Source organism: Styela clava, chromosome 1, assembly GCF_964204865.1.
Source record: "Styela clava chromosome 1, kaStyClav1.hap1.2, whole genome shotgun sequence".
NCBI classification, from domain to species: Eukaryota; Metazoa; Chordata; class Ascidiacea; order Stolidobranchia; family Styelidae; genus Styela; species Styela clava.
In genome coordinates, this window is record NC_135250.1 from 11,808,823 (window position 1) to 11,823,803 (window position 14,981).

At 34.8% G+C, this 14,981-nt stretch overlaps 1 protein-coding gene across 4 annotated transcripts; it reads right to left on the reverse strand.

The window, feature by feature from the left end:
- Window positions 1–210: 210 nt before the first annotated feature.
- On the reverse strand, window positions 211–11,743 carry LOC120348683 (5-hydroxytryptamine receptor 1A-beta-like). Of its 4 annotated transcripts, XM_039418886.2 has the most exons (8): window positions 11,603–11,686; window positions 11,185–11,258; window positions 5,791–5,975; window positions 4,213–4,401; window positions 3,225–3,396; window positions 2,769–2,843; window positions 1,689–2,678; window positions 211–721 (listed from the first exon to the last, which is right to left on the reverse strand). In XM_039418886.2, exons 3-8 carry the CDS (start codon window positions 5,850–5,852, stop codon window positions 446–448), a joined length of 1,764 nt encoding a protein of 587 aa, XP_039274820.2. In that variant the 5' UTR covers window positions 5,853–5,975; window positions 11,185–11,258; window positions 11,603–11,686; the 3' UTR covers window positions 211–445. The 4 variants fall into 4 exon arrangements, with proteins under 4 accessions (XP_039274820.2, XP_077970261.1, XP_077970260.1 ...); XM_078114135.1 differs by lacking the exon at window positions 11,185–11,258 and having other exon boundaries at window positions 11,603–11,743; XM_078114134.1 differs by lacking the exons at window positions 11,185–11,258; window positions 11,603–11,686 and having other exon boundaries at window positions 5,791–6,457.
- Between the last annotated feature and the right edge of the window lie 3,238 nt (window positions 11,744–14,981).

Below are 14,981 nucleotides of genomic sequence, written 5' to 3' on the forward strand. Positions count from 1 at the left end.
TGCGATTCCTGCCTGGAATCTAATTCAATGAGAAAACGTCCGTGAATGCCAAAACTTGCTTATAATGCCTTATTTCCAAGTCATTACATTGGAAACTTTATGCCTTCAGGTGATCAATGTATAATGAATGAATGTTTACATCAACTGAATATGAAAGAATATTACTAAAATCGACCGACCCCTTTGTTAGGCTAGATATTCATGTCAAACGATAATAAGTTTTTTATTCCTCATTGCTTGAAATTTGTAATACATGTAATTTTGAAACACTTTAATTTCCGTACCAAATTTATTCACTGAGAAAGTATGGTATTACTTCTTATTCAAAACAAAGGAAAGTACGAAACTAAACGATTTTTTTGTCCCTTTTGTGGAATATCTATTCTGGTTGTATTACTCCGCTTTTGCTGTTTGTCGAATGCTATACCTTATAAAGCAATATTTTTTAATTTACGGCATTCGATGTAGAAAGTGCTCTTCGTACTTCTGTAGAACCTTTCCCAGAGAAAAGCCGCCTAAAAGCTCTATTAAAATCCTTATTTGCACGAGCATAAATGATTGGATTCAGTACTGAATTAAAATATCCAAGCCAGTTAATAAAAATTTCAGCTGCAGGTGGAAGGTAGCATATTGAACAAAAAGGAAGAATAATTTCTTTGGCAAAAAACGGAAGCCAACAGACGACGAAAGCTCCGATTACAATCCCGAGGGTCCGGATAATCTGTGGAAAAAATAGAAATGAATGGAATAATAACAATTATGCCTATAGAGTCGAATATGTTGGTGAACCCGAATAACACATTTTCCCCATGGTAATCATTAAATCCAGATATAATTGAATATATCTCAATATACCTAACGAAGCTTGTTCTATTTTAATTAATAATATTCAAGTTTTTTCTTTGTTTAATACACCGATATCGGCCAGAAAGAGATATATATATAGGTGGGAAACCAAACGGTTCATTCAAAATTTTATGGCTTTATACACACCCTACATAACTAAAATGCACAGTCAGTGCTTAGAATCGAGTGACTGACCCTTTCCGTTAAGAAATACAGATGATTTCTTTTCACCAAAGAATTGCAAAATTTATTTGCCCCTTACTCATTGACCTGTGACTCTACAATCTAACTATTCGCAACTTATTAGAGTTGTAATTTGTTTCGAAAATGAATAATTATAACATTGAGTCCAAAATAATCTTTTAGTGTAAATGTAAAAGTCCAAACATTGACTCGAGCGGAACGCGACCAGGCAAGAAACATTTGTGGAATTGTGTGTGTGTACCAATATGGAGGTAACTAATTTTGTTTGCCTACTTTACATCAAGTTGTGTAAAGGGACTGAAACCTGTGGGCTGAGGGTATATTCCCATGGCTAACACAGACAGTTCCCGAACTCGTGACAGAACTAAATAAGGAAAATCGGAATAAAATGGCCCAACCCTAACCTGGTACACACACAACGGGAGTACCAAAATAAGTGCTCAGCTTCAAGTATTCACGAAAATATAAGAAATATAAATCTGTTTGGGCATACCTAGTGCAGGATTTTTATATAAAAATGTTAGGATAGCACGCATTGTGCGTAAAGTAAGATAATGATTGGAATTACGGATGGTCTCTATATTAATGGTTAAACGATGCATGAGGTTTAGCCTTTAGAATTAAACTTCAATTTTTACCTTTCTTTCTCTTTTCATATTTACTCTTGATGATATCCGCTGCGAAAAAGCCATCAAACGTGGTTTACAACCAGCTTGCTGATCGATCGAAGCTGATTTGTGAATTCGAGTCTCACCATCTTGAACCAGTGTTTGAGACAACATTGGAGGGATAATCTGACTACGACGATATACAACCGCTTCACTATTTGACAATGTATTGCTGCAGCTTATATCCGATAACACAATGTTATCAATAGGGACAGTAAGGGAATTCCTATTATTAGGTGTATGGTTATTGTCATGAATGGGTTTTGAAGAACTTTGGAATGACATTTTGATTCTATTGGGTTTGGCGACCCGCGACGAACTTGAATCGATATATCCACTTGCTTCTGCGTCTTCGTGCGAGTTATTATCTTTACAGCTATCAATGGGTTTTTCGGTTTGTGAACGGTGGGGTTTTATTTCATTCGTAGTTGTGAAAGCTTTTTGGATATTCATATCTTGTTCGTTGTTTTTTCCTGGTGTAACTCCCGCGTAAATTTTGGCTGTCAATGACGCACCATTTTTCGAATTTATCTCAGTTGTCCAATAATTATTTACGCATTGACCCATTCCCAGGCTCGCAGAATTCATAACGTTATTGTTGAACTTGAAACTGTTTTGATTATTGTTTAACTGGTCAGGAGAACTGCAGTTACAATTACTGTCTTCAGGAGGTGAGTTGTGCTGATGTTTGGGCTTCATTAAATGTCTAAATTTTGATGTAAAGTAATGTTTTGATAGCGCTTGACATCCCACGAAACACGTACTTCTATGCTCGCTCCTGTCCAAGACGTTGGATATTTCGGCGGAAGACAAACTGTTACGCCCTGCTACTGCCTTGTATCCTTGGAAGCGTTTTCCTCGCAAAGTTGACCACGCAATACTTGCCATCTTTATGTAAATCAATATTATGACCGTCAAAGGGGCGTAGAATGCAACTGTCGTTGCAACAACTCTGTAAATCTAGAATAAAAAAGAGAATTATTCTTAGGATATTTGTATGGTGTCGTTGTATTGGTCTGAATAGGGCAAAATAACTTCAAAATAACACACCTTGTTGTCATTTACGATACATCTTTCATCAGCATCATTTTCTTCTTCAATTTTAGGACTGAAGTTGGAATCCAACTGCACAGTTAAAAAACATAATTATTTTACGCATGACGTTATGTTTTGTTATTCTGTTATACCAAAAAAGCAAACCCGTATCGCTGTTTCAACCACTACTAAACGTGAAATAAATCAAACAAAACAATTTTTGAAGCATCAATTCAATAGCCGTGTCGTATACCTTAGTTGTTTATCATGGTAGCTTTGGATAATATAATTTAATAGTATATATATATATATATTGCATATTGCAAAATTCGGACGTGCTGGAAGACAACAGTGTTCTGAAATGTGAATATAATTGTTTACTTCAGCCAAAGAAAACAACGCACTAGACATTCTGCGTTTTGGGTTAAAAATATAGAATTCACAGAGACTGCTGTTATTACTCTATCTTACCTTGTGGTACGAAATATTCACATGTTGATTGCTTTGTTTTTCCGATGGAAACATAAAAAATGGCGTAACGGACAAAAGTATGGCAGCGAACCATATGCATAGTATTGTCGGAATAACAGAAACGAAGTTACGTGGATACAAACGTAATCGAACCGTGGATACTTTTTTGTATCTGGAATGAAGGAGTATTCATAAAAGATTTTTAGCGTTTACAAGGATATGCTTGAAAGTTTTCTGGTGATCGAATCTTAAAAAAACACCTAATTTTGAACAACAAGTTTGTGTTTTCGTCTATGAATTGCAAATGAGTTTGAAAGAATTTCTTAGTCATATTACTTTGTGCGTTCGAAAAATATTGATAATAAAATGACTTCCGGAATTTGTAGATTCGTGAGTTGACTAGGAAATGTTTTTGTTTTTAAATTATGATGAACTGCACAAACACTATAGTCTTCAAATGAGAAAAAAAACATTGAAAAGGGCTATAATCGATATGCATTCGTTTAATGAAGTATATTTTTTATATTGCCACAATTATAGGTATATTATTAAAAGCGAAGCCATGGGCGGAATTTCGATTAATCGATTGCGGCGATGTAAATTATTTAAAATCAATTTAGTGGTTTTCAGTGAGTGCGATTGTGTCCGTAAAACGACATGGCGTTATCTCATTTGCATCAATTGTCGTCTTGACGAGTCGATGGATGCGTTTTAAGTAGCCTTTATCAGTTTATCTGAAATTTCATGCCTATTGGGGTGGGTTGGCCAATTGTATGATCTAAATAAAAGCATTGTAATTTTTCAAAACCATACGCAAAAAGGTTCAGTACGCAATCTTGTTGAGTTCGAACTTTTATGTCATACATTAGTATTACACATTTGGCGATGTACTAACTTGTTCCAGTTCAATTATGAGTTTGGAAAAGTACTCACAAGTTACTATGAGCCTGTCGTTATGATAAAAATGACCTATTCATTTCTTGCTTACCTAACCCAAGCTATGACGCATAAATGAAGAATTGAGGCAGTGCAACAAGTCACGTCAAGAAATATAAATAGACGACACGCCACGTGGTGTGACACCCACCAAACATCATTACTTCCCCCCAAAAAAGTAATTGCGGCAGCATAAGGTAGAACCATCAGCGAGACAAGTAGATCAGTGACCGCAAGGGATCTAAAATAATAAAATGTTATTGCATAAAATACCACCAAGTTGACTTTAAAATGTTATCCTGAAGTAACATAGTACTTTTGTTGGAGATAATCAATTTAAGAAACACGTAAATGTTGAATGTCAAGAGTATGGAATGGACGAAAGTCATCAAAACAGAAGATAAAATCAGGAAATCTTCATTTATATCATTGAATCTTTTTTTTATTCAATTCTCTCGAAAGATTCTTTCTAGTTATAAAACTCTTTTTTCATATTTAGCGATTAGAATTATGCTTGGCTCACAAATAAACATAACGACCATTTAATTAATCTAAATATCAAATCGAGTGTTGATAAAACACGTTTATTTGCTCTTATAAATCCCTAATCCTAACTGCAACATTCATATATATGTATTTACCAATATTTATATAGAAAGAAGCACGTAAACCATATCGATTCGGCAGTTATACTGGGAAGTTATGATCGACTTTTATTAACAATATTCCGTCGTTTTTGAACGAGTGTTCCAAGTCAACGGCTTAGAGATAAGAGGCGAAATCCTATTTTTATACAATTATTGTTTCATCTTCATATGTATAAAAAACAACTGAACTATTTTCATAAAAAAATAGTTTACTACCTAACATATTTATCAATTATGCAAGAAAATCTTATCTAAGTCTCTAGGGAACGAGAAGGTTCAGCTTTCCAAGAATGGATTCCGGAAAACATATTTTTGGCAATTTCGCCGCGTTGCGCGTTAGATCGTCATTTTGCCAAAACGGAAGATGATGATGAATGATGAAATTTGGATTTTTGATTTTAGGGGAAGGTACTCATATATGTCTCGGGAAATGATTTATTTCTTTGCTTGGGGGATGGGGGGGGGGGGGGGTAACAATGCTTTGTGTTTATGACTTTACATATACTGGTATAATCATTTCCCCTGCGACATTATACCCACATTTGTTTTGTTTTGAACGTAGTTGCTTCGACTCACGTGGAGCAGCAACTTTTTTTTAAAGATTTGAAAAGATAAGATCGACGACAAAAGAAAATTGATGACATAGGAAATTCTGCACTAGAATGCAAATGTATGTCATACCACGGCATGAGAATCTAATTTACATACTGCTCAATTTTCTGTTTATATATAATTACATTGAGTCAATACAAATTGATGAAAAAATTTGACCTCTCAAACATGTTATTTAAATATTGCCTCGTTGTTTGACGCGCTTGTCATCTGGAATTGAAAAATATATGTTTTGAAATGTACGAGGCTTAACGATCCAGAATCGTCTGATACGTAATAGTATCACACAACCGCTTTTTCCGGTCATTCACCAATTGCCAAAATTTGCGGTAAATTTATATTATGCATGCATATGCGTGAATTCAACTTACGCGATGAGGTAATTCGCCCTTGAATGCAGTTTATTTTCTTTCGTTACCGCTGCCAAAACCATTAAATTTCCTGCGACACCAACAACGATATTAACTCCGAGAAAAATTCCAATTACGAGCTGCACAACAATGCTTCCTTTTTCGGTGGAACTTGAATTAATTGTCGATCCTGCAGAATCGTTCAACTGAATAGTGAAGTTATCGTTCATGATTATATATGGTTGAATTTTATAATTCCTGCAAAACGATTCGTTGTATAAAGGTTCTTTGTATTTTATATCTCATACACAGGAATGTTCATAAATGCGTAATATTTACATAAGGAAGTACGCTATACAACTTACAGAGTACCGGTACGATACAGGTAGAGATTGACAGTCCGACGACAGAATTGCGCACGTAAAACAAACTAAAACTTCCATCAGACTTCTAGATATACATTCATATTTGGCATATTTATGTATTCTTATAATTCCCAAACCCCATACCAAAGTTGTAATTCCATTATGCATGTAAAAATTCTAAACAATTGTAGACTGGCAGAGAAGTCCCGAGCTTCCAGCACGCGAAAATCTTGCATTGCAATGTTTCATATGGATTGTCGCCTGTCGTGCATTGCCGTCAAGTCGATTCGAATTTTCAGACAAAATAGATCTCTGACTAACATCCAGCGACATAATCGAGTCGTTACTGAGTTATCAACTACAGAATTATTATATTTGAAACTATTAGATATTTTCGGACATGAAATCTACCGTTTGAAGAATCTATACAACAAATAGTGATAGAGAACCTAATATTTGAGTATCTCATATCCGAAAAGAAATTCACTATTTAAATGACACTACATGAAAATTTACTAATTTAGATGAAACATATTCTGTGGGAAATAAATTAGATAAATGTAATTATGTGATCGATTTCAAACAAATTCGAATCACTTGAGCAAGCATAATCCATTTAATTAATCACAACATTGCGTGAGAAATTAATTCTTTTTTTTTAATTTTTCGGCGCTTGGGTAAAATCGAATTCACATATTGTTTAATCCAGCACAATAGATAAAATATGCAGATAATTTCTTAAAAATATAAAAATAAAAGAGCATATGTAATTTATTAAATGGAGAAGTATAAAACCCTGGCGCTCTTTAAGCAATTCGCGATTTCAATGTGGAATTATTGATTGGTCATGGAAATGAATATTTTAAATGATCTCAGTCAGGTGTTCTACCAAATTGTCGTGTTTATTAGATTACAACAACAGTATGGCTAGTTATACAGCAGCTGTCTACCTGTGCATTAGAAAAACATTCGTTATAATTTCTTTACATATATACGGATTAATTAGCATTCTAAACTGGCATACTTATACCATTCGTCTATTGATATCTCGGTCGCAAGCACGAACCTATTTATATTGAAAATATCTCGTAAGTCGCTTGTAACCTTTTTCAGCACTCTCTTTCAGTTTTAATTGAAAGTTGGAGATTTTGCTTGTGTGTTTTTACTTACTAAATAAAAATTGCGGCTAATATATATATGTCTAAATCTTAAAATATACTAAAGCTGCATAAACTTCAATAACACTCTGTAACCGTTTATTTAATAATATATATATTTTGAGTATTTGTCTCTGCAATTGCAAGAAATTCCAAGCTAACAACATAAATATCCAGAAAAAATATTTGCGCACAAAATCTTTGCTTATTTTTATTTTTACAAGTAGCATATTTATTGTCTGACGTAAATCGGTGACATTGTTTCGTTTTATAGATTCTTGTTTCCACCTTTGGCATCACTAAATCGTATATCGCTGAACCTCTTAGAAAAGATCGTTTCTCGTTGCTATACCACCTTAGTTAAGTACCCATAAATTATAACTGTAACTTGGTTTTGTCATAAATAAATACACATATGCCAGTCCGACTCAGATAAGATGTAAAACATACATAGTGTTACCACGTAATTACGTTAGCACGTTGATCTGGTAAACCCTTATAGTCAAACAAAATTGTAGAAATGGTTTCATACTCTTCGGCATAAATATATAACTCCAGACAAAGACTTCGATATTAATGGTTTTGTCCGCTTCCATATTGATACACGCGCCTGTTCGATAGTATATATGGGTTCATAAATCCAATTATATATTTAAAATAGTCATCTTGTGTCCAGCCGGCACAGCGCCATTGAAATCTTTCCAATATAGAATACGAAAATACGAAAATACGAAAAATCTGCTTTGGTTAAATTGCCTAATTAACGATGGAATAATCGATGCGATGTCAGTGAATCTATAATTTATTTTTGACTATAGCAACAACTGGAACAATGCAAGATTATTAGCCGGATATTACAACTGTTCAAAACAGATGTACGCGTATATTGCTGTTTAATTAATATTTACGTTATAGGTTTAAAGGTTATTCTGTATGTACGGCGTTAATTTACGAATTATATAAAAATGCATTTGGTGGTGTCACATAGCGAGATACTCACATATCGAAAGCCTAAATTATTAAAATCTAAAAATAATACAAAATCATATATATATTATTTATATACAATACGATTCCTAAAAAATTCAGTGTCAAATTTTTATTGTAAGTCAAGTTAATTACATACTTCACCCGCCCCACGTGCGCTGATCTCTTTTGATTATTGTTTTTTTTACGTTTGCTATATTTCTTGTTGTTTTACTCTCATACTTTCAAAAATTTCAATTTAATTTCTCTGTCAAGTTTCCTTTTTCATCTTTCCAAAAGCAATATTTCTGAAAGTCCAGGTGGTCGGGCTTTTTTGTCCCAAATAAATCCTCAAATAAAATACTCACAACAGTGCTACTATTCAAGATAATATCTCTGACCCAAAAAAGTCAATTTGAAGCAAATATTACTTTGCTAGAAAACTGATATTGATTTATTGTAAGTTCAATCGTTCTCTTTGTAAACATGGAACATGTAAATAATGCGTTTAGCAATTATAACAATTTAATTATTAATGGCATATGTCGCCACGTGAACATTATTGTATTTTGCGCAATATTTTGATGCCTTGATGCCAGTAAAAATGTGGCAAAGAGTTTCTGGCGTTTCTCATCTGTGTCAATTTGAACACTTGCCACAACTTGGCAAACTTTCTCAACGTAATGAAACTAATAGATAATACCTTTGACATATTAGGTTATGACGTCATCAGATTAAAATATACATATCACTATACTATAAAATAAGGTAGATTGGAATTGTTACATTAATTGTTTCAATATTAATTTACGTCACCAAACTAAAATGTACACATATCACAATAAATTAATGTTTATTGGAATTGTTACATTAATTGTTTCAATATTAATTGGGTTCAAATATTGCCCCAATGTTCTCAAATCAATCATAGTTGTTTATTGGTTGAAGATTCTCTCTCGTGCTTATGGTATAGTATTTATATATACCTCGAAAATCTTCTAGCTTTTTTGGTATTTTATTATATTACAGGCCCCCTCAGTGATTATTACCATTACAAGTTTTTAGAGCCCAAGGAAGATAATAATATATCTTGATGGGCTAATAAATATAGATTCTAAATCCAAGAATTCTTAACATAATGCTGAATATATTACACGTTTTCTTACTGAAATCAGCATCGAGATATATTCCCGATCGTCGTCTCGCCGTTACGTAGCTTTATTCAAGAAATCATTTTTTCAACCAGTAGCCTCAGATACAATTTGATCAATTATAATGCAAAGGGCATTTGATGGTATACATGACATTCAAGAATTTCGGATTTCTTTTTAAATTTAAATCAATCGATTCTCTTCGGTAAAGATCCAACTATCAGATGAAACATAATTATTTTTGGTAGTGACTTGAACCATGCATGCTTGGTCTTGAATTGTCTGCGATTCCTTTCTTATTTGAATGGCAGACTGCCATGAATAATATATTATGAAAATCTTTACAAATTATCCATTTAAAAGATTAGTTTCCGACGTTTGGTTCAATTCGTGATATTCCTATTTCCTACCAATATTACAGAACAAGGACCTGTCTGAAATACTGACTAACGTTGTCTGTAAAGAAATTTCAAATCTAATTTGTTATTGACTTGCACTTTACGATCCATGAATTCCGCAATGCACAAAACACGAATTGTACCAACTCGTACCCTCAATACTCGTAGGAACATTTAGCTCAAAAAATTGATAAAACAATATCCGACAAAAACCGAAATTTTACGAAATGTGCGTGACTCACCTATAATCGTGCTTCCGTGGTAAAAATGTAAAAAAATATCCTCAATTTGAGGCAATTCTATATAATTTTGTGCCTCCGGTCATATCTCAAAAATAGGTTACTTCTTCGCGTGTCGGTGAGGGTAATCTGTTTATAATCCTAGAACAATCACCAACTACATCATCTTGCCACGCAGATTACGATCTGTCCGATGAGATATATTTAGCAACAGTGACTTCCTTATTTAGCTTAGATTGCTCGAGATGGGCTTTCAAAAAACGACATAGCATATTGATAAAATTGGTAAACACAATTTAGGTACCCGATTTTATGGCTATGGATTCACTAATGAACTTTAGCCCAAAACTGCCAAATTGCTATATCGGGTAACTTTTTTGGCATTGGCATCAAAAATAGTAAAATACCTTTATAAATGAATTCGTATCCCGAATCGCGACAATAAATATCTTAAGATACAAAAAAAAGGTTTTTGAAAAACAGTCAAATATCAATGTATGAAAGAGTTTTGTTTAATTTGAATTTAAAATCACTGTTTCAGATAAAACTTCGTATTATAAACCATGTACTTGTTCCTATTATGTTATCCACGACGTCGAAAAGTTAAGATAAATACTATTAAGCATAATATTATCAATGCCATCTTTCTGTCGCGATATGTTTCGATTTTATAATTCAATTTTGACCAAAGTTAGACAGAATTGATTCTGAGAATGATATTAAACTAGTGGCCCATCAGTTCACCAATAGAGAAAAGGTATTTTCAAAATAAATCTCTCAGACGTCTATCTCGTTTGCGTGCGTGTGCTATTAAAATGTTGTGTTCCATGTTTACATTTCATAATACCAATTGGTTACTGTCAACAAATTACATCTATTCTGCCCTAAATTTTTGCGCAAACTGGTTATAAATTAGTATCTTTTGAAATGCTATGGAATTAAATCCTCATAGCTATCTGCGTGAGATTCTCACAAAAATCCATCAACTACAAACTATTCCTGTATTCAGAAGATAATATTTACCCATCTACGCGTTTTCTAGTCGTTTAAAACATAGCTAATGCCTATTATGGTCAATTAACCTTATCGTGTATCGGTTCGATCAACAAAATTTGATAGTAAGTCAGAGCACATTTTACCCGTCGGATTCTATTTGTATATATGGTCTAGAGATGTTCAGCGCAATCAATTTCTGTTGACCATTTGGATTTACCTAAATAAATAAACAAACAAGTAGACTTCATGTTAGCTAATACGCCATAATCTGCTCACAATGTTTTTTAAAATTCCGCAAATCGTCAAGCTCACAACGGAAACTGTTGTTTTTAACATCTTAGTCAATTTTCAGCCTATCTTTTACTAAAAAAACGAGTAATATAATATGCGTCTGATTTTCTGGATGACTGATATAAAAAAAATTGATGTCATAATAATATCATAATTGAGAATTTGTAGCATATGACGAATTTTCTATGGCCAAAACAGAAAGTTGACACAGTATCTGCCTCATTAATCATGACGGCAACGTAGCGTGGCGTGGTGTATACCTAGGCTTACCATATATATACGTCCCGTTTTAGGCGGGACAGTCCCACTTTTCAGCGTCTTGTTCCGGCGTCCCGACCGCTCAGCCAGAGCTCAGCTTCGGCTCTTAGCCAATCGAAATAATACACGAACATTCCCAATTAGCATATTCACGATACTGTTGTTGCTGTGTAGCGTACCGGTAACCCCACTTAGTCCTTACGTAAGGAGGATGCGTGGTTTTGATCAGTTCGTTGTTTTAATTGCTACAATTTGTTACGTGTAAGCACCGTACGCCAAAAGGGTGATTAACATTAACGTAAATTCCTTTTTAATTTTCGAACTGAAACCGATATTTCGACAGACAGCGCACGAACTCTCAATTACAATATGGAAGACAGTCGGGATGGTTTTAAATGTAGGCTCCTAATGTAAAATCGTTAAATTTAAAAATCACACCTACGGTCTTTGGAGGCGCTTTGAGGTCACAAAAATATGGTAACCCTATCTATTCCAAAGTGATGAAAAAAACTTTTCCACATGCAAACTTATTTTCTTGTTTTGTTGTCAACTGTTAGTCAACTTGATGCTTTGAAGTTTCTATCATAATTTTTTAAATAAGAACAGTAAAAGTTAATAGGAACAGTAACTCAGCGTCCCTGAAGTTGAACGCACCCGCCTGTAGTTTCGGATAACAAAACTCACAGGAATGTAGGTTAGGCTCAGGTTAATATACGGAATGACCCTAACAACATGGGAAGAATTTAAAAATAACACCGATGTTCCAATGTCAGATTTATGGCAAGGTATGTCAACATTGGGAACTACAACAAAAGAAGGGCTACAATATGTTAACCATACACGCCTTAGCTGCAAGCGTGCAATTGATCCGCCCGATCGATAAAACGCTCAAGGTAAAACAAAGACAACGCATCAATGGTCAAGAGGAAGTTTTAATCATCCTTATAAAATGAAGAGCAAATGACCATGCTTTTGGATCAAGACCTAATCGGAGTTAGACGGTCGTCTGTCAATGGTGTTCATAGCACGCAGCTTTGGTTAACGCGAAAAAGAGTCTACGATTAGTGCATGTCGAATACCTTACCGAGCCTTGGAAAGCCAAGGCGAAGACATTAACTGTGCCAATCGGCATATCGTACTTTATGCCTCCAAAAATCGCCTCCTGCTTACCCCTGAGCCAAGCTCTTCTACACGAACAACTATTAAAATCCAGTATCAGGCCTCGCCTAGGCCACAACTTTTCATTATATAGATTTAACTTAATGCGGTTTTGAGTATCCGGCTATATATTGTCTAGCAGATCATATTCATACAGCTATCAGAGTTGACAACCGACGGGGCATTAGTTAGCACTTTGAAAAGAGCAGAGCCGGGTCTAGAGCGGTGCAGGGAGTCGTCATAGCCAGCATCACTATTTGGTCAGATCAGTGGTAAACTACACTGCGTAGGCCGAAGGGCATGCGACGACCATATCGCTTCGCCTTCAGAAAAGTGAGAATGGCATTCATCCATACGGCGGAGCCGCAGGCAAAGACTGATAGTAGTAGAGCTAGTAGAGTTCTTTATTGAACACGTGGTGTACCTATGGATCGTTTTGTAATTATGTTGTTCTTGGGATTTTTCTCCTTATCGTTATGAAAAATAGCCTTTCTTTTTAACTACAGAACCAATTGCTTTGAAATTTTCAGTGGTTAAAGATTGTTTTTTTCGCTTGGAGGCTATCACTTTTATTTATTTCAAATATTTCCGTGATCTCCATGGGATTCGATGTTTGTGTGCTATGACGTCACCAAAATGTCCGCTAACTCATATCAGCGGATCTCGTGCTCAGCGAACGCCAGCGGATCTCGTGTTCAGCGAAAGTGGGAAGTTTTTTTTATGGGGAACGGTAGACTGTGATCTGATCTGAATGGCTCATCGTCACAGGACCTGGAAAACATATAAGAGTCCCTGTATTCTTACCAGTAACCAGCAGGTTACCTCATATACCGTCATAACTTACAAATAACAAAATTCCAGAGCTCAATGACTGGGGCGCGCTCACTAAAAACATAGAAAAAATGAACCTTTCCCCGACCTTTGACCCCCGAAAAATTCTTCTTATACTTTACCATTGTAAAATACCATTGCTATTTTAATAGTGCTTTTGCGAGTTGACGCTTGTAAAATGTGGTATGTGTTTCAAACCATCATTATGATTCATCGCATCCAAAAATCTGTTTTTTAAAAGTACCGGCCTAGAATTTTAGCCTAGTCTATCACATCTATTCCTACACTAATTTTTTTATTACTGCAATCAAATTAAAACTCCTAGGAAGACAGAGTGATCATTGAATTACCTGTTTTATATTTAGGTTTCCGAAACACAGCTGAAAACTAACGAATAGAGTTCAAAAACGCGAAAACGAGGTAATGTTTACGACCACGCTTGAAAATGAAGTGAAAACGAGTGAAAAAAGTGTCTGAGCGGATGCGAAAAGGGAGCATTGTTACGTTACTTTCTGCACCTTGCTGATTGACCAATGTCACGAAGTAAAGTCGAGGTTCATAGAGCGACCTGCGGGAGAACTCACAGATGCCATATTATTGGTAGGAATAGTTGGCTCAATTAAATATATTTGGAACTCGTGTGCTATGAAGCATGGGAATAATACTTGCATTAGTATCAAATTTTGGATAAGAAATCAGTTCATTTACCCAAATATAAATCTACTGCGCTTTCAAAATTAAATGATCATCGCAAGACTGGCATAGAAAATAGACGTAACAAAAGACTTTTCCAGGAACACAACCAATTGTCCATAAAAAAAATGAGGGAACATTTCTTACACTTCTTTTTGTGTATAAATATTGAATATACCCCAAAATATTGGAAATATCGTATGGTACGCTTTGTACAAATACTTTTGTACCTAAATTCTTTCTTGGCCCTGGAGACAGACTCACATCTTCCGCCAAACATTGTCAATCGCTCACTCGGTTCTATGCTAAGGCGCAATTTTGCTGCTGTGAGGGCATGTCAATAGTAACAAGAGAGTTATGCTCAAATAAATGGACACGTAGCACCACATAATTGTTGTTAATTGTTGATGTCATGGCAAAAATTAAAAGTAATAGCCCTCTAGCAAATAATCTTCACTCACTGAAAATTTCAAAGCAATTGGTCTAGTAATCAAAGAGAAAAGCGACTTTTTCAAAACTTGTCCAAGAACAAAAACAACAACAACATAATATTTTGAAACGATCGTTATGTCCACTACGTGTCCAATAATGATGTTAACAAGGTAACAGCATCTCCAAAGAAAGTCTGACAGAAATCGTTACATTCGGTAAAGTGCATGGCATGGTTATGCATTCTGAAACATGGCATTATAGGTCCGTATTTGGTTCG